The 22,414-nt window shown below is 48.8% G+C and overlaps 1 protein-coding gene across 2 annotated transcripts; it reads left to right on the plus strand.

Annotated features, from left to right (window-relative positions):
* The first annotated feature begins 659 nt into the window (after positions 1 to 659).
* Positions 660 to 22,414, plus strand: Mturn (maturin, neural progenitor differentiation regulator homolog). Of its 2 annotated transcripts, XM_004652765.3 has the most exons (4): positions 660 to 856; positions 5,943 to 6,065; positions 17,589 to 17,681; positions 18,067 to 22,414. In XM_004652765.3, exons 1-4 carry the CDS (start codon positions 695 to 697, stop codon positions 18,130 to 18,132), a joined length of 444 nt encoding a protein of 147 aa, XP_004652822.2. In that variant the 5' UTR covers positions 660 to 694; the 3' UTR covers positions 18,133 to 22,414. The 2 variants fall into 2 exon arrangements, with proteins under 2 accessions (XP_004652822.2, XP_044991752.1); XM_045135817.1 differs by having other exon boundaries at positions 17,589 to 22,414.

Here is a 22,414-nt window from a genome sequence, read left to right on the forward strand (position 1 = left end):
AAAAACAACTCACATCCTTTTAAATGGGCATCCATATCAGATCTGTTTCAGACGAGACACATTAAGGGGAGACATTTCTTCACATTAGTCGGAGGCCAGATTTTTGGTTTCTGCAAAAAGAAAGGCTGTTTCCTTCGATATCCTCAGCTCCACGACGAGCCCCCGACAGCTTAAGAGACCTGCAGTTCTGGCACGCCCCGGGAAGCTTGGGATTTGGGACTACGCTTTCCAAACTTGCGAACTCCACGGCGGGGACACGGACGCCAGCAGGACGGCCGCCGCGCCGCCACCTGCCCGGCCGCGGAGGCCCGCCCGCGCCATGACGTCACCGGGCTCCGAGGCCGCGGCGCGGCCTCAGGCTCCCGGGATTGGTCAGCGCTCGTGACGTCACGGGCCGGGCGGGCCGAGGGCGGGGCGGGGGGGCCGAGCCGCGAGCCCGCTGAGCCGCCGCCGCCCGGGTGGCCGGAGAGGGCCGGGGGGCGGGGCGGAGGCGGAGCCGCGTGGTCCCTGGCCGCCGCCGCCCGCCCGCGTTACACACCGCGTGTAAACAGTCCCCGCCGGCGCGAGCCCGACCGCCCGGCCCCCGCCGCCCGCGAGCCGAGCGGAGCCGAGCCGAGCCGCGCCCGCCGGGAGGAGGGCGCCGAGCGGAGGCGGGAGCGCGGCCGGGGCGCGGGCGCGGGCGCGGCGGGCCGCGATGGATTTCCAGCAGCTGGCCGACGTCGCGGAGAAATGGTGCTCCAGCACGCCCTTCGAGCTCATCGCCGCCGAGGAGACCGAGCGCAGGATGGACTTCTACGCCGACCCGGGCGTCTCCTTCTACGTGCTGTGTCCCGACAACGGCTGCGGCGACAGTTTCGTGAGTGGCTGGAGGAGGGACCGCGGGGGCAGGAGCGAGAGGGGAGCTCGGACGCGCGGGGCGGCCGTGGGCGCCGAGCGGAGGGGCGTAACCCGCGGTCGCCGCGCTCCCGGCCGCGCCCCGGAGGCCGGGGTGGGGCCGGCTGGGCGCCCCGAAGAGGCGGGGGACCAGAGGTGTGGCGTCCCCCGGTGACCACGCTGACCCCGCTGCCGGCGCTTGGGGAGAAGGGAGCCCGCCACGCTTGCGCGGTGCTCGGCTTGGAACATCGGAGGGTGCACCCCGTGCCGCCCGGGCGTCCCGTCCGGTTGGGGAATCCGTTCCCCTCCGGATGTGCGGACACAGCTGCTCCCCGCCCCGCCCCGCCCGTGCGAGCCCTGCCCCCTCCCTGTGAGTCCCTCGCTGCCTGTCTGCACACAAAGCCTCTGTCCACGCTAGCGATGCCCGAGCTCCTGGACTCTCTTTGCGGAATTACACCCTGGATCTTAAAAAAAATGCACGCGCGCGTGCGCACACATCTACACACACGCGCTCGCGGGCACGCCTATCCCCCCTTTCCTTTTGCTCTGTGGCGGGCTGTGTGCTGCGGGCAGCTTCTGTCCATCCTGGGGGCGGCTGTGGCTTTTCCAGAGGAGGGGCATCTACCCGCCCTGGCTGGGAGGGGCCAGGATCTGCAAGGTTCAACCCTTCGGCTGTACATCTAGCGCCCACTGGGGATCTTCGGTGCTGGCAGTTTGGGACGGAGGTGTGAAGAGCAGGGAACAGTTGCGGTGGAAAGTGGGGAGGCCCGGTGTGGTTGGTGCGCCATGAAGTGTTTGTCAGCACTGAGTGTAAATAATGGTTCCCAAATATAAGATGGAGGCAGCTGGGGACTAGGGTTAGTTGTCATGTGGTCGCCAGCTTGAGCCTGGCGCTGCTGCCACCCCTGTGGACCAAGATGAGGCAGTGCGCTGGTGTGGCCTGGTTCAGACTCCTCAGGTGGGATGACAAAGCTGGGCCTGCATCCATGGGCTCCAGCCCCCCACAGCCAGTTAAGAGAGGCAGAAACACAAAAGGCTTTCTCTTACATTAGGAGAGGTGTAGACTTGTGCACTTCTAGCCAATAAAATCTGCCTCACCTCACCCTCCCCCAACAGAGGGAGCAGAGGGAAGGGGCTCCCGTGGGCCTGCTTTGAGACACTAGGAGGCTGGATTGGGGTGGCAACCAGACTTGAGTTCTGGCTGTGTGATTGGCCAGATGCCTACCTCTGAGCTCAGCATCCACAAAATGAGTTTAATAATACCAGTGCCCTGGTTAGCTGTAGATCAGTTATCTAGCAGTAGGATGCTCAGCAAGGTCCTGCAGATTTGGTTTTCAGAGACGCAGTGTGCCCCAGACATTGTAGCTTCTTTCTTTTAATATTTTTCTTTATTTGCAAGCTGACAGGTAGAAGAGAGACAGAGAAGGGGTGTGTTAGGGCCTCCAACCACTGACATGAACTCCAGATGCATGTGCCACTTTGTACATATGGCTTTTACATGGATACTGAGGAATTGAACTAGAGTCATGAAGCTTTGCAGGCAAGCATCTTAGCCACTGAGCCATCTCTCCAGCCCCTGTCTCTCTTTTAAAACCCTCATCTGGAGCTGGAGATTTAGTGTAGTTGGAGGAATGCTTGCCTAGGATGCATGAAGCCTTGTCTTCAGTCCCCAGCATAAAGGGGTGTGGTGGCTCAAGACTGTAATCCCAGAACTTCAGTGGATTAGGAAGATCAGAAGTTTAATGTCAACCTTGGTGACCTAGATGAATTTGAGGCAAACCTGGAATACATGAAAATTTGTCTCAAAAAAGTAAAATAAAAGCTTCACCTGTAAGATGGGGGTTCCAGAAGTATTTGTGAAAGCTGGTAAGTTATTAGTGCATGCATGCATATGTTAACTATACATAACATAGGCAAAGAAGTGTTATTTTGTAAGGGGGGGGTCATTAAAAAGAGATAATGTCGTTGTACAAGTGTGAGAAAGCCTCAGGGATATGGTGGAAAGGGTGCCACCATCTAACTGTCGGTAACATTCAGTCCTGTCTGGCCCTCTGCCTCTTTAGTGTGCCACCGTCCCTTTCCTCCCTATCATGTGAGATTAGGCAAGAGGTCTTGCTGTTAATGGGCTTTTTGGAGAAGGTTCCACAACAGCCTTCCTGTTGGGGACATACCTAAAGAACTGACTCCACAGAGCACAAGCAGGCTGAGGATGACACAGGGTCATTGCTGTCAGTCAGACCATTGTTTACAGAGGCCACTAGTTGGAAGTGTTAGCTGACCATTTAAATGGACTAAGTAAAGAAGATAGGCGATAAGACAATTCCTTGGGCACCCTGGGACTTCTCACTATTTCTGGAGGACATGGTGGACAAGATGTGAACTGCAGGACTTTTCTTAGTTAAACCTCTCCTCCTGAATCTGACTGGGCCACTTGTATCAAGCCACTGCTTGTCTCTTAATGCTCCTTTCCCCACGAAAAATAGAGAGATTTGAGTTCAGTGGAGTTTCTGTTATTTGAAGGATTTGTTAACAGTAAGAATATTATTATAGGGGCTGGAAAGATGGCCCAGTGGTTAGGCACTACCTGTAAAGCCTAAGCACTTGAGTTTGATTCCCCAGGGTCCACGTAAAGCCAGACACACTAAGTGGCACATGCCTCTGGAGTTGTTTTGCAGTGGCTAAAGGCGCTGGTGCGCCCATCCTCTCTCTGTCTCTATCTCTTCCTGTCTCTCTGCTTGCAAATAAATATTTTTTACTGTCTTAGAGAACTAAAAGTTCACTGAGTAGGAAAATAAAAATTTTTCAAGAAGAGAAAGAAAATGTCCACTTTTTTTTAATAGATTCACCTTCTGAATTAATCTTCACCCCCCGTTGCATTGGAGAGTGTTTACAGTAAAGTCACACTAGTGTCTGCTTCACTTTCATGTGACCTTAGCCTTGAATCAATTGGAAAGCCCAAGAGGGGAGAGAAGGTACCTTCATCCATCACCTACTGAGAAGGTACCATAGCCAGGCACTGCCTGAGCACTTGATAGCCTGCATCTTTTCTCTCTGAAAGTCACAGTAAGTCCAGGAAAGGCAAGCTAAAAGATGTGTGGTGCTAAATAATCTTCCCACTTCTGATTATAATTTGAAATAGCTGGAACTTTACAATCTGAGTATGAAAGTAGATGCTGAGCAGAACTTATTAAACCACGGTTTTGATCCTCTTGCTGAGTCTCCATCGATTAAGAACCAAGTTAGATGATGAGTAGAGAGTAGTTTGTAGTATTACACTTCTGTACTGTGTAAGATGGTTATGTATATGATATTTCTGTAGCTCCACAGCATTAGAGTTTGGTAGGGAAGAGTGGTTGGGTTGTTCTCTAAAGCTCGGGGTTTTAACTGGTAGCTTGATTAGCTGGAAGAGGAACTCAAGAGAAGTCTGCTGGAATTAGAGCTCCTTTACAACTGAGAAGCACATAATTGGAGTGTGGAGATGGTGCATTCACACCTAGGTATTCTCTCTTGGTTCCCAGCTGTGTTGTCAGTCTGTAGTGCTCATTCGTGGAAATCCTGCTGTGCGAAAGAAGGTGATGAAATGTGCTCTGTAATGACAGGTGCAGAGCTTTGATCATGTGTCTGAATAGAAGAGGGCAATTGTGCACTTACACAGACTTCTCTAAACAGGTCTCATTTTCTGCTGCCTAACCCCAGTGCATACTCCAGTCTACCAATCATCTTCTCTTTTCTGGATCTCAGCCCTGTTACACCAGTGTTGAAGTATCTGGGGTCCTCCAGACAATCCTTGGTACCCAGCAGATGTCCTGTTGTCCTGAGAACCTGTGCTCCTGACTAGTGAGCTCTGTAGAGTATCCAGACCTCACCAGGCTGTTACATGGGCTTATAATTCTAAACCTGTGATCATTATGGGAGCAGCTTACCTTAGTCTTAACAATGTGCTAAATTGATATCTTCACATAGAGAAAACCTTACCCAGCCTTTGGAGCAAAGTAAAAGCTGAACTCAGCCTGCCCAGCACATGGTTAATGATGCCTTGATGGGATGCTTGGATAGGATGGCCCCTCACACATGCATGGCAGAGGAGAGAGAGCTTTCAGAAAGCCCCGATTTCCTAGCAACTTAGTATTGACTTTGGGCATACTCCCAAGTTCACTTCATTTCAGAGTACGTTTACCTACCACCCCTACTCAAAGGCTGATCTACATAAAGAAGTCTTCCAAGTTCATGATTACAAACCAAGGTCAAGTAATCCTTTAGCCATAGCAGAAGGTAAAATTGAGGCACTCAAAGGCAAAGGTTCTGAATTTTCTTTCCTTTTTTTTTTACTTTATTTATTTGAGAGAGAGAGAAATAGGAAGGGAGGGGATAGAGAATGGGCATGCCAGGGCCTCCATCCACTGCAGATGAACTCCATATGCATGTGCCATCTTGTGCATATGTGCAGCCTTGTATGCTTCTGTCACCTTGTGTGTCTGGCTTACATGGGATCTGGAGAGTTACTAAGCCATCTCTCCAGCCCCATTCACTCATTCTTGATTTGTTTGTATGAGAAAGGGTCACAAAGATGTCAAGTCTGTGGGTCCCCCATCTAAGCTTTTGGTTCTCAGTCTCACCTGCTGTTTGCTCTCTGCTCACGGATGGTAAGAGGACAGTGGGGCAAATAGTGGGCACCTGTCTCATCTTCCTCAGTAGTCTCCAAGTGGCCTTAAGACAGAAGGGAGTTAAAATCAGAGCCTTTGGGGCTGGAGAAATGGCTTAGTGGTTAAAGTGTTTGCTTACAAAGCCAAAGGACCCAGGTTTGATTCCCCAGGACCCATGTAAGCCAGATGCACAAGGGGGCACATGAACCTGGAGTTTGCAGTGGCTAGAAGCCCTGACGTGCCAATTCTTCCCCCCTCCCCCTTTGCTGTCTCTCATAAAAAAAATACAAAAAGAAAAAGAGTGATTGGACAGATTTCACTCTGCAATGGAGCCTGTCTTCAAAAATATATATGTAAAGTTTGTGTTCACACTGAGTAATGACTTTATCTCTTTGTTTTCTCTCCTTGTCCTTTTGGGGCCTATAGCACGTGTGGAGCGAGAGTGAGGACTGCCTGCCTTTCTTGCAGCTGGCACAGGACTACATTTCTTCCTGCGGCAAGAAGACACTCCATGAAGTCTTGGAGAAGGTCTTCAAGTCCTTCAGACCTGTAGGTGCTCCTGGGCTCGGAAGCCAGCCTGCTCCCTTCTGGGACTGCAGCTTAAATAGCATGAATGTGGGGAGGGGAATAGGCAAACCTGGGGAGCCTTAATTGTTTTTTTCTTGTCTGCCCTGTGACTTAAACATAGCAGCCAGTGTAGGGAGGTTGGGGGTGGGGAAGGGGAGGAGATTGGATGTGACACAGCTGTTTGGTGCAGGAATGATGGTTATTTCCAGCATCACTTGAGAATTTCTGTCAAGGCAGAGACAACAGCCTTTATGAGACAACGTGGTATTCCTGCTCTTGCCCAGTAGACTCAGAACCCAGCTGCCCGGAAGCTGCAGCACTGCTTCTGTCACTGCATCGGGGCCTGCTCCGGGGGCCTCGCCAGACAGCCAGACAAGCTATGCGTCCATACTTGCATGTGTAGAGAAGGAGACTGCATAACCCTTCTGTTCTTTACTCACTGCCCCATCTCTTGCATAGAGCTTGTTTTCTTTCCCTTCCTCTTGGGGTCTAGGAGTCGCTATTTCTGTGACAAGCTGAAGTCTGCTGCCCCTCGAGCTGATGAACTTGTAAAGTGAATACTTGCCCCAATGTAAAGATTTCTTATTTCCTTCTCTCTTCGTTGGGATGTTAAAGTCATTCCCATTGTTGCAGTATCCCCCAGCTTATTCCCCATCCACTGTAAACTCTCCATGCATTGGGTGGTATTTGCTCTAGAATTTCTTGAATTGTTAATAAGCTGTCTGTTTCTATACTGAAGATTGCAAGCTGGTCTTGTAGTTCTTTGAATACAGGAACTTGGTTCTGTAATAATAGTTCATCAGAAATTCTGGGTATCTCAAAGTCTGTAAGTTTGTTTGATGTCTTTTATGTCTGCTGGTTCTTCCTCCTGGAGCCTGGTATCTTTGTGTGCACCACTGTGGATTTGAACTTCATGGATAGGAATAAATTGCGATCTAGGGTAGCAGTACTATCCTCCAGGGAGGACTGTGCTTAGCTCCAGCCAGAACTCAGGACCTCTGCAACCTGAAACCACCTTCACCAGTTGGAGACTTGCCATTCTCCAGCTGCTCTGGGTGACAAAAAGCCAGGGTGTAGGTCTGGTTTCCTTGTTCTAGGAGTGAGGGTGTCTGGGAAGCCCCTGTGCAATGTGGGGACACTACCTTAAGTCAGTTGCCTTGGGAGACCCTGGGCCTTGACTTTGGTCCTAGTTTTTAAAGTGGTCTGGAAATGGAATGCAGTTTGTAGCTGTGTGTTCCTGGTCAGCAAAGCCACAGGAGAGTGAGGCTACTTTCTCCTTTTTTTTTTTTTTTTTTTTTTTTTTGGTATTTCGAAGTAGGGTTTCACTGTAGCCCAGACCTAGAATTCATTATGGGGTCTCAGGGTGGCCTTGAACTCACAGCGATCCTCCTACCTCTGCCTCCTGAGTGCTGGGATTAAGGGCATGTACCACCATGCCTGGCTTTTCTCTCCATGTTTTGATTCTGACATTATGGAAGAAGGTGTTCCGTATACTTACTATGAAATGTCTGTAAGTGTTTCTGTCATTCTCAGTAAAAGAGTTGGCCCCAGTCACTTAGCATGCCACAGTAGGCAATGGAATTTGCCACATTCTCTAGTTTCTATCATTCATATAGCCTTTTCTTCTTCTTCTTCTTTTATTTATTTATTTTTTGTTGGTTGGTTTTTTGAAGTAGGGTCTCCTGACAGGCTGACCTGGAATTCACTGTGTAGTGTCAGAATGGCCGTGGACCTGCAGTGATCCTCCTACCTCTGTGTCAAGTGCTGAAATTAAAGGCATGTGCCACTAAGCCCAGCTCGCTTACACACTCGCTTGCTCTCTTGTTCTCTCTCTTTTTCTCTCTCTCTCTTTGCTTGTTAATTTTGTAAGTTGACTTGTTCAGAATAGATATGTGACTTCAAAGTGGCAGTCTTTCAGCCCACTGTGCCCTTAGCACCATTTACTTCTTTGGTTCATAAAGCATAGGTTCTAGTTGAGGGAAAAAAATAAGATAAGTCAGTACAATACACAATATGTCCGTGACAGGTGCCATGAGGGAAGGATCAAAACCAGGGAAGGGCTGAAGTAAGAAGTGTTAGGGGTCCTGAAACTGTTGATTAAAGACGAGTGAGGTCTTTACCATCAAGGTGATTTTTGAGTAAAAACAAAGTCAGCACAGAGCCATCTAGGCAGAAAGGAACGTGGGTCTGAAGCCTAGAGGGGGAGAATGCATGTGTTTCTGCAGTAGAAGGTGCCAGTGTGGCTGAGGACAATGGGACCAGATCATGAGAATGGAGCCCAGGAGACCACAGGGCCTTACAGCTGCAGAAAGAAGGTTGGGTTTTGACTCCAGAGCCATGGAGAGCCCCTGGAGAGGAAAAACCAGGGGTCGCTGTGTTCTAACTTTGTATGTTTGCCAGTGTGTGTTCATGTGTGTCAGTGTGGTCATGCTTGTATCGTGGAAGTCAGAAGACAGCTGTCAGGTGTTGGCCCTCACTTCCCACCTCCTTTGAGGCAGGGTCTCATGTTTGCTGCTTTTGCCAGGCTGGCTACCCTCTCCCCCCAAGCTTCTGGGGATTTTTCTCTCTCCCTCCCTTCTTGCCAGGTGTATGGCTGAGTATACAAGGCCTTCTGTAGCACCCAGCTTTTTATGTGGGTGCTAAGGTCCTGAACTCCAGTATTCTGGCTTGCATGACAAGTGCTTCATCCACTGTGGTAACTTGAATGGATGTCCCACATAGACTCGGCAGTTTTATTAAGCTTGTGACTTGGATCTCCAGCCTTCTGGCTGGAGGAGGTGTCACTGGGGATGGATCCTAGGGTCCAGCCCTATGGTGCATTGGAGGCAGATCTAAATTCCAGCCAAAAATGGAGAGATGTCTGAGCTCTGCCTAGGTCTCTGCTGTTTGCTGCAGGTCTTATGCTTGTCACTTTTGGTGTTTGCCAGCTGTTGATGGTTTCTCTCTGCCTGCATGTATGCAAGCAGCTTCTGCTGCTGCTGATGGAACATCCCCTTCATCTGTAAGCTTGAGATAAATTACTTCCTCCCCTGAACTGTGCCTGGTTTGGATGTTCCCAGCAACATGAAGCTGACTGCAGCATCCACTGAGCCATCTCCCAGCCCCTGACTTGACATTATAAAGGGCTGCTTTGCGGACCCATGTGGAGAGATGAGGCTCTTGGGGAAGAAGGGAACCAGGGCATAGGTCAGAGTTTCCTCCAGGCAGACGCAATGGTAGTTCAGACATCTCAGAGGTGCAGCAGATGGCTTGGATTCTGGAGACGCCTGGAAAATGGACCAGCTGACCTTGCTGGTGTATTAGAAGTGGAATCTAAGAAAACAAGAGAAGGCAAGGATGTTGCATGACTTTCTTGCCTATGCAGTGAAGGAACTGCCCAGTCATTGACTGAGCAGGAGGAAAAGCCTGAACCCAACACTGTCATAACTGAGTTGTAGACATGTTGACGTTTGAAATAGGTGAGAGTAGATATCAAGTGAGGAAAAACTTTTTAAAAAATTGATTCCTCCAAATCTTAGAAAAACATATTTATTAGCAAGCACTATTCCTTTGTACCAGGTTTCCCCCAGGAGCTCATGTCAGCCTGCCTATCACCGGGTTTTAAGTGTGCAGGGTGGTGGGGGGTGTCTCTGCTGGCAAGCTGAATACTGCAGAACCAGTGAGGCTAAGCTCCAGCCAGAGTTTCTTTTTTCTTTTTTCTTTTTTTTCAAGGTAGGTTCTCACTCTAGCTTAGGTTGACCTGTAATTCACGATGTAGTCTCAGGGTGGCCTCAAACTCACAGTGATCTTCCTACCTCTGTCTCCTGAGTGCTGGGATTAAAGGTGTGTGCTATCATGCCTGGCTCTGATTTTCTTTACCACGTCTGGTTTTATTTCAGCAACTAGGCAGCTATATGTAGATGGCAGAGGGAGGGGATCTAAAACAATCCAGATGAGCAGCTGAAGTACTTGGATTGGTTGAGTGTTTCATTTCAGATAGAGGAGTATACGTCAAGGAGATGGATTTGATTCTGTGACTCTGGCTTCAGGTTTCACTATCAGTGGAGTGATAGATAGGTACACTGTGGGCAAAGAGAAGGCTCCCAGAGTGTGGGATCCTTGATCAGTTCCAGCGCCCCCTCTGGTGAGTAGTGTTATGCACTGAATGCCCTCAACTGGGACTTTTCTCCCCCAGAAGAAGTGGGAGGCCCCTTCTCAAATTTAGTGAAGACTTGGGGCTTTGGATTCTCCAGGCAAGATGCGCCTGCTGGGTGGGAGTGAGTAGTGCAGACCCCAGCGGGACTGACTGTGGTGGTCTCAGGAAACAGGCTGTCTCTGCCTCCCTGATGTAGTACCCTTCTGCCCATTACCATTTGTTTGTAGATGGGCGCTTGAGGTGATAGCTAGGACGCAGGAGGAGCCTGGCTGCTGACTATCCTAGCTGGAAGGACTGCTGGCCAAGTGCTATGTGGGTGCTGTAGGCTCCGAGCTGCTTTCTCCTGGTCACGAGGGTTCCCACAGGAAGCAGGTACTCACATGTGTCCCAAGGTCACCACATCGCCAGCTCCTGCCCTGTGCAGTCTCTTCAGAGATACCAGGACCTGATCCACAGCCTTCCGCTCTCCCATGGGGCCTCAGTCCAGACCATTCACTTGACTGTGCTGAAGCTGGGCACCTGGCAGCCATGCCTGACCAACAGCCTCAAAGCCAAGGCTGTGTGCCACTTGGTGCTGTTGATAGGCACACCTGACAACTGCGTTTTGTTCCTTTCTCTACCTTGCCCTTCCCACACTGAAACTACCAGCTATACAAAGCCTCCCTCCATGCACACACTGAAATCTGATTTGTTTTCCAAGAAAGAAAAGTTAGTTTTGTTTTCTTTTCAGCAATCTTACTCCTATTTGTCTTCTACTTCATCACGCTTCCTGTGAAATGCACTGATACTCTACTTCCAGAGCACTCCTCTAGTGCTTGGGGAGCAGGGCCCGTGTGCTCAGTTTGTGACATAAGGGCTGATGGGCAGATGAATTGGCTGCAGAGCAGAGGGACAGTCAGGGTGAAGACAGTCTGGTTTGGTGCAGGCACCCCACAGGATGCTTTGTGGGACAAGCCTGGGAGCCCCACTTTTCCTCCATATTGTGGGCTCTTTGGGGGAAATTTGTGAGAGGGAGTGTATAGCATGTACTATACAGGGTGTTGCTTGTGGTCTGAACTCAGGATTGTGAAACAGAGCTCTGTAGTGATTTAGACCCCAAGCCCTGTCTGCAGGCTGCTGAGGTTCTGCCACTTGGTGACTGTGTGGCCTTGGACAGAGTTAATCTCTTTCTTAGTTTCTTCGTTTGTAGACTTAGGAAACTAAAGATGGTTGAAGTGCTAGGAATCAGGTGAGGGCTCACTGAGTGACAGTGCCCAGCAATGGCTTCCTACAGAGGCTCTAGCAGACCTCCCAGAGCCGCAGCAGGGCAGACCCGGGCAGTCTAGACTGTCCCACAGTCCTTAGAGATACCTGTGGATGGGGAGGCTCCCCTGCCTGCTTCCCTCTGTGTGGCTTCTTAAGTCTCCCCATCACATCTTTAAAGTGGGGCTGACTCCTGTTTCACCTCCCTGTGGCTTCCTGGGGAATGCCTAACTCAGATCCCAAGCCCAAAAGACTGTTAGAGTTCAGCCACCTTGCCAAGGCTGGTCTTGTTTTTGGCTTGTGCCTAATATTGGGACATGGTCATTGGATGCAGCTGGCCATCTTCTCACCTAGGGTGACCTCTTCTTCACTCTGGAAGCTTCCTGTCTCCTGAAGGTTGCTGAGAGAGGTCTGAGTCTTACCTGCCCACTTTCTATCACCACTGATGTGTTGCGTCCACTCAGACTGCTGTTGCCACCTGTGTGCAGGAACTGATCCTAATAATGACTGCAGAGACCCTATCCATGGCTCTGGTAGATGGGAATTGGACAGTCACTGGAGTCTTATATTTGCCTCACTTAAGTGACCTTTATTTGGCAGTGGTAACAAGTCTCATTAATGGTGACTATGCCAGCTTCTGTTTTGTTTTGTTTTTTGAGGTAGGCTCTTGCTCTGTAGCTCAGGCTGACCAGAAATTCACTATGTAGTGTCAGGGCAGCCTCGAAGTTGCAGCGATCCGCCTACCTCTACCTCCCTAGTGCTGGGGTTAAAGGCGTGCGCCACCACACCCAGCTTCATTGTTTTCTTTTAATTTTTTTTTGTGCATTTTTATTTACTTATTTGAGTGTGACAGAGAGAGAAAGAGACACAGAGAGAGAGAGAGAGACAGAGAGGATGGGCACACCGGGGCTTCCAGCCACTGCTAACGAGCTCCATACTTGTGCGCCCCCTTTTGTACATCTAGCTAACGTGGGTCATGGGGAATCGAGCCTCGAACCAGGGTCCTTAGGCTTCACAGGCAAGCACTTAACTGCTAAGTCATCTCTCCAGCCCATCATTGTTTTCTTTATGAATTCATTTTTATTTATGATGACTGGTAGACTGAATGCTAGTGAACAAAGAGTGCGCAAGAGACGGCCGGCCCGCTATTGCCAGTTTTGCTATAGAAGTCAGTCTTATCTTGGGCCCCTCAGAGTCTCCTCAGGTTTTGTGGGTGTGGCCAGGAACTTCTGCTATCTTGGGAAATTGTCTTTGCCTCCTTTTGTTTAATGGACGCTGGGTCCGGAGCTGTTTGTAGCTGTGGCAGTGTTGTGTGCTGCTTTGGCTGTGTTGCTGTAATGGCCTCACTGGGCATTGGTTCCTGTGGGTCCTGGTGCGTCTCCTTCCGGGTGACTTGGGTGCCCTCCCTGAGGTGGCCATGAGCTGTTTTTCTCAAGAAACAGATGCTTCTACCAGGAAGGTTCCCAGCAAGCCTCTTGCTTGAGTAAGGCTGGTGCTTTCAGGTCGCCACCAGCAGCAGGAGAGCCAGGGAAGACGACGCACAGGAAAACTCTCGGAGACCCAGAACGGTCTCTACTCCTGACTTCTGGTCGGGAACCTTGAAGCAGAGAAAGGATCTACCTCTGCAGAGTGCGCCACATGGGTCAGAAACACATGGATTTGAATGAGCAACGTGGAGTATTAGACATTTAATTTTTTATAGCTATTATTTTTAGCTCATGTTGTGTGCATTCAACCCTTATCATTTTAGAAAGGACCTTGTCCCATAAGACAAAGCGCATCTGCCACTTTACCTATTTGGCTCTTACTTCTATCTTGCTGCCCACCTCTTTTTTCCCAGTCTCCAAAAGATAGACTGACTAGGTCTCACCATGGATTCTTCTCTGTCACCAGTACAGGGCAGATCTACCAGACAGCATCAGACCCCAAGTGCTGTTGAGTCTACACCGGTGCTGAGGGTGTGGCTCCAGGAGCAGGTGGGGGCAGATTCTCCCTGAGAGCCAGGGAGCTAGGGTCTGCATCACAGGTGGCGTTCTAGGTGACTCACCCTGGCTGACCACAGAGCTCTCAAGGCCACACACAGCTCCTCCCTGCCATAGACGCTAGCCCAGGGAACTGAGTGCGCCCCCTTCAGGGTGCCACGTGACAGCCACTGTGCCATTGTCCCAAAGACCCGTAGTTAGTCCTACAGATAACTGGTGCTCTCTGGACCTCAAGCGTTGGTAGCTCTCATTCCAGTGTATCCTTGGCAGGGCCCAGCAGTCTTTATTGATGGCAGAGTACTCCCAGGAAGCTTTTTCTTTTTCTTTTTTTTTTTGCCAGGCCCTGGAAATGCCAATACTGTAGTCCACAGTGAGCAGAGGCTTGTTTTTCTCCTAGTTAGCTGGAAAAATCCACTGAAATAGTAATGTATGATTATAACTCAAAATCGCCCAAAAATTCCAGGAACAGCAGCTTCTTTAACGTGTTTCCTTTTTTCATGTAAGAAAGCATGGGTTCCCCATGTGACCAATCTTTTGTCCTGCCTCAGACTTCCATGTACCCTTCATCAGTGGGCTCAGGCCATTGGTGGTAGTGCTGGATTGGCCTCACTATGATATTTTCTGTTCTGTATGTGCTTCCATATTGTACTAATGTGCTACATGAGTTGGATACATTTTGAAAACATGTATTGCCCAGTAAAAAAACATTGAAGCTTCCAGTTGATAGTTACAGCATTGACAGACAGATTGGTGGTTAGGGGTAGAGTGTCTGCAGTCATGTCTCTGGAGTTTGAATCGTGGCTCGGCCATTTATTTCTTAGATAACCCTGGGCAAGTCTCTCTGCCTCACTCAACCTAGGGGATTGTTATGAGGGCCCAAAGAATTAACCTATGTAAAGCTAGCAGACACTTAAGATCATATGGGTCTCTTGAGTGCCTGAGTGCTTTCAAGCCTTTGCATGGAACAGAAAGGCTGGTGGAGGTTCACCTCTGCTTCCCAGAATGCTCATTCACAGTGGGGGTCTCCTGAAGCCAGCACAGCAGGAGGGAGGTGCACAGGTGGACTGTGGTCACACTGCCGAGGCAGCAGGAACTCTGTGAATAACGTGATTAAAATACAGGCCAGATCGCCTAACGAGATGTGTCTCCCTAAGGCTGGACAGTAGAAGGCAGACTGACTTCTGCTTTCTCCTCTGAGATTGAGTTTCTGTGAGCTTTGGCTGGTGACCCAGCACAGCACAGAGAAGGGTGATGAGGGTACACGGGCAGTGACTTAACCAAAGTAAGTCCTCTGCTCACTAGATCTCTGGCTTCCAGACTTCAGTTCCAGTCTTCTTCCAGCTTCTCAGTCCATCAGCAGACCATTCACTAAGGTGAATAGTTCTTAACTCCTCCCCCACCCCACCTCTGGAAATGCCCTGAAAACAGCTCTCCTCCACAAAGCAGACAGAATACTTCCTGCCCAGGGGAAGGTCCTCCTTGTGGCTGGCACTGGAGATCAGGAATGTGTGAACATGTGGTACCGTGGTAGTAAGCTGGGTGGGGCTGTGGGCACGGGCCTTGCTGCTTGGCCGCTGGATCATCGACTAGAGAGTTTTGAGTGAGTGAGTCACATGAATGCCCTGTGAGGAGAATCACGGGGCATGTCTGTTCAGGACAAGGATGGCAAATGCGTAGATACATGAATTGTCTACCCCCTTCTTGCCTGTGACTGTCATGGCTGACTGACCTGAGGTTTCCTGGAGTCCTAAACTCAGGACTCCCAACTAGCCACTCCCAGGCAGCTCTGTCAGGTGGCTTCTGTAGTGTCATCCCTTTAGGCAGTGTCATTTGCATCCCTTAGCGAATGTCTGTCTCTCCTTGTGCTGATCATGTGATTCTGGAGTTCCCAGTGGCAGAAAAATACTTCGTTTTTACTTGCTGTTTCAGTGCGTTTCTTCACACTTGACCCAGCCATTTTGCTGTGTCATCAAACAGCTCTTCAGATAAAAATTGACCACCAATATTGCAGTTATCTGTTTTCATCGTAACCAGCTATCTCAGCCTGGAGGCAATTTTATTTTTTATTTTTTATCTTTTGGTTTTTCGGGCTGGCCTTGAAGTCACAGCAAATCCTCCTACGTCTGCCTCCTGAGTGCTAGGATTAAAGGCATGCCCCACCACACCCGGCTAAATTCTTACCCTTTATTCAGTCCACTAGAATAGGGAAGGGAGACAGTGGTATGACAGGACTTCTTCTCTTCCAAGCACATCTGAGATCAGTATGCCCCGTGCGGAGCAGCTGAGATGTTCTACCCTGGCCCCTCGCCTCACAGCAGCAGTCCCCGTGAGACGCTGCGGCCCATGAGCGCCAGGGGACTAGCACGTGTCTGGACAGTGCAGACTGTGGCTGCCTTGGCCTAGGACTGGTAATGTCTCACAGACAGTTGTGTCTTCGGTGTTTCCTGAGGCTCTGAGACCTGTGAGAGTTCTAGAACCTCAAAATAGCAAGGTTGTGTTGATCTGAACTTATCTTACTCTCCGATTTGGGCCTTTGGGGAGAGTGGGGGAAATGTGGCAGAGCAGTAGGGAAGCAGTATGAAAAATGGCCAGACCAGTTAAAGTTTAGGTCAGATTAAGTGGCCTGCAAGTGACCGATGAGGTAAGTCCCCGTGGTTCAAAGTTCTTTGGCCACGCTCAGCTGGGTCTTCACACACTTCCGGAGCCCTGAGGGCTGCGTTTTTCCTACCAGCACAAGAGCTTTCGTTTGTATTGGTCAGGTCATTTCCTAACAATCATTTAACTGGTGACTTTACAAAGGCCTTCATGACTCTGCGGTGAATATCATAACCCACTGAGGAGGGCCCCCAGGGCAATAGGAGCTGAGGTAAGGGGATAAAAGAGCATAGCTTGGTATTATTTATGTAAAATAAAAAATTAACCTAGAAAATACTTAGCATAAATTTCCTGTATTTTCAAGAGCAAAATCATGGAGCATTTATGGAAAATACAAAAATTAAAAAGGAAAAAAAAACTTGTCTATAATCCCACAATCTTAAACAACATTTGAATATATTTCATTGAAGGTATTTTTGTACATTCATATGAATTTTTAAGAAAATCTATACCATAATTAAAACATTTTGCCATGTTTTTTCATACTTACATGTCTTTTTATATCATTAATATTCAAGAATGGCATTTTAAGTGTATAAGATTCCATCTTACTGATGTGATTTAATCATTTGCTATTGAACATTTTAGTTGTTAGAGTATTTTTTTATTTAATTTTATTTATTAAAGAGAGAGAGAGAATTGGTACACCAGACTCCAGCCACTGCAAACAAACTCCTGATGCCTGCTCTACCTTGTGCATCTGGCTTACATGGGTCCTGGGGAATAGAATGGACGTCCTTTGGCTTTGCAGGCAAATGCCTTAACCACTAAGCCATCTCTCCAGGCCCATCAGAGTACTTTCAACAAGGCTTTCTCTCTCTCTCTTTTTTTTTTTTTTTTGGTCTTTCAAGGTAGGGTTTTGCTCTAGTCAAGGCTGATCTGGAATCACTATGTAGTCTCAGGCTGGCCTCAAGCTCACAGTGATCCTCCTACCTCTGCCTTCTGAGGGCTGCCATTAAAGAGGTGTGCCACCATGCCTGGCTCTTCAGGGTGCTCTTCTTTTTTTTGGTTTTTCGATGTAGGGTCTCACTCTAGCCCAGGCTGACCTGGAATTCACTATGTAGTCTCAGGGTGGCCTCGAACTCACAGTGATCCTCCTACCTCTGCCTCCTGAGTGCTGGGATTAAAGGCTTGTGCCACCACGCCCGGCTCAAGGGTGCTCTTCTTAATAGATGTGTGTAGTTTTAGGGGAGGATAGAGATTGATACTTGGTATGTTAAAGGACATCAGCACTGTTTATCATATGCTGTCCTTTCATTCCAGAGACGGCATGTGCTGATGTAGTATGTGACTCTGTGCTTTGATAGTTAAACATAGAGACATTGCAGGGTCCCCAGTGTCACTGAAGCCTTGATACTCATCCGTGCAGAACTGGTGCATCTTCTGAGCAGGGGAGTTGGGTCTCTGGGGAAATGTGGTACCGCGCAAGTCTGCTTGCGACCTAGTCGTGCTCCCAGCCGCTGCTTCATTCATGTGTCTTCTTTCCTACAGTTACTGGGCCTTCCGGATGCAGATGATGATGCGTTTGAGGAGTACAGTGCAGATGCAGAGGAGGAGCCAGAGTCGGACCACCCCCAAATGGGCGTCAGTCAGCAGTAAGCCCCTGAAGGCATTTTTCCAGAAGAAGAGTGAGCCCTATGCTACCCCAGGTGGGGTGGTATGATCCTGCAGTAACATTTTGCATTGGCTCTGCGAAGCAGGACATCTGGCTCCTAGCATCCAAATGAGAATGAAATACCTTTTCAACGACCACACATATCTGTGATGAGCTGTGCTCAGAGATGACCTGAATCTCAGCCCCGCTTCAGCGAGGTTTCCAGAGATAGCTTGGTAGCCTTTGCCACTTTGAAGTTAGAGTCCATTCTCTGGCTGCCTGCTCTCTCTTGAGTTTATGTTGGAGAGTTAACCTCCGCTGACTGGAATGTAGAGAGCTCTGAATGTATTAAGGATGTGTTTTGAGTCCTCGCAGATGACCTTGCTGAGGAAAAGCATGGCAGAGAAGAAGTGGAATCTGCACTTTTTATGTTCCTTTTAAGTGTCCGCAAGTGAAAGGTTTTGCTTATAAAGCATGAGTTTTAATAACTAGTCGTTAAACTGGCCAAGTGCAAATGCAAGAGTGGAGGAGGGTGCGCACCGGGCTTTAGGTTCCGGGCGTGTGTGTGGTGAGAAGTCTTGCAGAGTTTCGCCACTGCTGAGTTCATTCCCTGGGCATGTGGAAGCCAGCTCCTGGCTAGGTGTACATGTTTTGTGCTTGTTCAGTTGTTTCAAAACATGCTAGTTCCAAAGCCACTTTAAAACTCGAATAGTGGAAAATATAAATGGGGTGAAAGACATTGACTATTGATTTCTTTTAAGCTGTTTATAAACCTACGTAGGAAATGAGCCCTTTACCTTCTGTCTTTATAATGAGATGACAACCTGTTAAATCATGAAAACACCCAGAATCCAAGTAAGTGCCCCTTAAACTTTGAAGCCATAGATAAATTTAATAGGAAAATAAACCAAGATAAAAAAATTTTTAATATGATGAAATCCTTTACTTTCTTAATCACTTATTCTATTTAAAAAAAAAAAAAAACAAGAAAAGGCTCCCATTGTGTAACTTATTTCAAATTATAATCAAGTACACTACAGGACCTAATGGCAGTGAACTTTTAAAGTGACATGAAAGTAGAATTTTTAATCATGGGGTAGCTTGGCTAAAAGAGGATGTTTTAATGATCAAGGTACTCAGACATCTCACAGAGGCAACTCCTGCCATCCCTCAGACAGTAAATACCCGGCATCCTCTCTAGTGCTGGTGTGGCGTCATTTGAAGCACTCCCTTTCCTGGACCTTTCACATCTCCAGGTTTATGTCGTAACTTGAGTCCTCCATGTATCTGGGTTGAGAATTGTTTTAAACATGCACACCCACACCCATTCACTCATATACATTCTAAATTTAAAAAAAAAAAAGAAGAAGAAGAAAAGAGCAGTGGCAGGCCTGTGTATCTTCCAGGCATGTCAGGGCAAGCCTGCTAGTGTCAGCATTTTCTGTTTTATCCAGGGCTGCGGAGAACCCAGCTGCCCGAGGCTCAGCAGTGCACCGCAGGGCCCCAGCACTGGATAAGTCACACCGTGGTCTTCATCCACGCTTCAGTGCCCATGTTTTCGAATTTCTGAAAACATACTGAGGCTGAATTTCAAGTCAAAGAATTTGCTTCAGTTTGCCTCTTAACAAACCAGACTTAGTGGTCTTCCAGGTGCGAGGGTCCCACCTTTCGTGGCCCTGCTGTGTTCCCACTGTGCCTGCTCAGGAGCTGAGGAGCTGTACTTCTTGTAGATATGGCCCAGGCTTGGTGAACCTCCTTTTAAATAAACACAATAGGTTACCCAAAAGACCTGTGTGTCAAAGTGAAGCCTGAGCAGTTTGTTCCTTTCTAAGATAAACTGGAATTGTATACATAGAAGTTTCAAATCTAAATTTAAAGTGTTTAATACAAAATGTAGTTCAAAAAAAAAAAAAAGGTTTAGACTTTGACCAGATATACTTGGTATTATCCTATTAATGTAAAAATTGAGTTGAAGCCTTTGCCATTCCAGTGGGCTGGCGAGAATTCTGGCTTTTGTTATACCATCAATAGGGAGAGGATATCCCTGGATGTGGCTGTTTTCCCTGGCAAACCTCAGCTGCTTTAGCCAGTTGGAGCACTTCCTCTCAACCCTCCTGTTCTCTGATGCTGTGCACATCCCTCCCAGTGTGTGTTCCGCACATGCCCGTGCCCCGTCCTGTCTCCCCACACCTGTAGATGCTCTTATCCTGGCTGGAGCTGAACTTGGACAGCCTGTGGTTAGTTATGGAAACAGTTCCATGGTGAGACAAGTATGTGACCTCTCCTAAGAACTGCCAGGAGGCAGTGGTAGTATGGGAGAAGTATTGCCTGGAGAGTCTCAAGTTGTCCTGACTCTGTTTTTGGCCAATGACATTGGCAAGACTCTGAAATGGTGGTATTTGTACTCCAAGCTTTCACATCTGTCCTTCTGTGCCTGCCTGCAGAATGTAAACAGGCCAAGGACTTGGGACATGAGAAGGAAGTTTGAAATTTTGCCAAAGATTCTGGCCATGTGGCTACCAGATCCCAGGCAGTGGATGAAACTGTTGCTTTGAGGGGAAAAGGGAGGCTTCAGAAGATAAGCTTGTCTCACCTGTACCTCTGTCCTTGGGGGCAAGAGCTGCCCTTTGTGCTCAGACCCCAGGGGCTTTGAAGGTGATGGGCAGATGGCTTCAGTGAGGGCAAGGTTTGCATAAAGAACAGCTGGAAGGAGAAAGGCATAGTGAAAATAAGAAAAAGCAGTTGTGGTTGGGGGGGTGGGGAGCAAAGGTTGGCTGTTACTGATCACTGTGGCCAGCTGTGAATCATGCCTGTGACAACATTACACAACCTTGGTCTTGGGTATGAGTGGCCCATGGGTGCTTTCACTTTGCTCGGTGATCACATGGAGCAGACTTCAGGGAACTGGAGGAAAATGCAGAGCCAGGGAGGGAAGTGAAGCCCCACACAGTGCCTGGCACCACCAGGGGTTTGGTCACACTGACTGCCGGTCCCACAGCAGCACATAGTACATTTTGTTTTTCCATGACTAGAGCACAAAACCTCTGCTACGTAGGGAGACTGTCCTTGTGCCGGAGGTAGGTTTGCAGTGTGCCTGAGTGAGAGCGAGTCTCTGGGAGTGACCACCACTGTTCAGTACAGACAGAAACTGTTCTGTAGCACAATGCATGCCTCTAAATATTGTTTCAGTTTCACGAGAGCACAGAGTGGGCCAGGAAGCTGGGATCCACAGTGGCATTGCCATGATAGTTAGGAACTATTTTGCATGTTAAAACTCACTGGTTGAGAAACAGTTTAAATAAAGCTGGCTTCCCACAGTGAGAGAAATGTGGGAATGGACAGGAGCTAATGTGGGTTGGGAGGAGATGAAAAGAGTCAGAGAGTCTCAAGGTTGGTCTCAGTTGTGAAAAGAAATAATATATATGTACATATATAGTCCACAGTTACTTCCTGAGGTACAGGGGAACTGCTTTCCTAGCTGTCTCTAGAAACCTGTTTATCTCAGAGAGTGAGTGTTGAGGTGATGGCTTTGTGACTTTAACAGTGCCCTCCAGCCAAGGACACAGCAAGTGTCCTGCACACCTAGTGGCATCCTTTGCTCCATTAAACCAGCTGCCAGCCAGGGAATCCTGTCTTCAGGAGTGCTGATGACCCCAAAGGTGCTGCATTTGCAGCAGGCAGAACATGAGTCAAATTTGGTTCTCGCCGCAGTTGGCCCCCAGCCCTCTTCCACTGCATGCTTTGGGGTGATAGGAAGAGCACAGTGAGACTCCCATGCAGGCTCTCTTGGTGTGTGAGCCTTGAGGGAGACACCATTGCCAGTTGCTAAATCTTTGGAGAAGCCTAAAATGTTTTTGGATCAAAAATAATTTCACAAGCCGGGCGTGGTGGCACACCCCTTTAATCCCAGCACTCAGGAGGCAGAGGTAGGAGGATCGCTGTGAGTTCGAGGCCACCCTGAGACTCCATAGTGAATTCCAGGTCAGCCTGGGCTCGAATGGGACCCTACCTCTAAAAGAAAAAATAATTTCACAATAACCCAGTTAGTCACCCTGCTTTAATCTTAATGAGTATGACACACGAAGGCATCTTACAGAGTAAGTGTAAATGTGCCAGAACGCTGGAGCTGCACTCCATGGCAGTCCCGTGCTAGGAACCCCACATGGCGCTGTGCGGTCGAGGACGTGGCAGAGTTACCATTCAGCTTCCTGAGGACTCTGTTCAAGTTGCTCAGTATTAGGGAGAAAGCTGGCAGTCTGCGTTTTGTAAACTATCCCTGTTTTGTTTTTTCTTGAGATTTTGTTATCAGCCACTTTCTGAAATGGCACAAAGCTGTGCAGCAGGGCTCTGTACACGTCATTTCCTTCGAGGAAGTCAGTGTGCAGTACTGCAGCAACCCAAAGTGATCTGCTCTCAGTACCAACGTGGGTGTGAGCGAGACTCACGCCTCTGTACAAGAAGCAGAGCACTGAACTGTTGTCCTTTGTGATTTTCGGCAAGAAATGTTTCCTGTAGGGTATGTGTACTTTCTCTGCCTTCCTGTTTCCTTTCAGAGAAGTCTCTTGTACATGACAGACTGTGAAATGGGTTGCCAAACACTACTGCCCTCCCTAGATGCCTCCCACACCACAGCGTCTGTCCCCACCTGCTCCCCCTCCCCAGAGCCAGGACCACACCCACGGATGTGACTACCATTCGCTTGCTATTAAAGAGCCTGCCAAGC

The sequence above is a fragment of the Jaculus jaculus genome, chromosome 16 (assembly GCF_020740685.1).
Source record: "Jaculus jaculus isolate mJacJac1 chromosome 16, mJacJac1.mat.Y.cur, whole genome shotgun sequence".
Taxonomy (NCBI): domain Eukaryota; kingdom Metazoa; phylum Chordata; class Mammalia; order Rodentia; family Dipodidae; genus Jaculus; species Jaculus jaculus.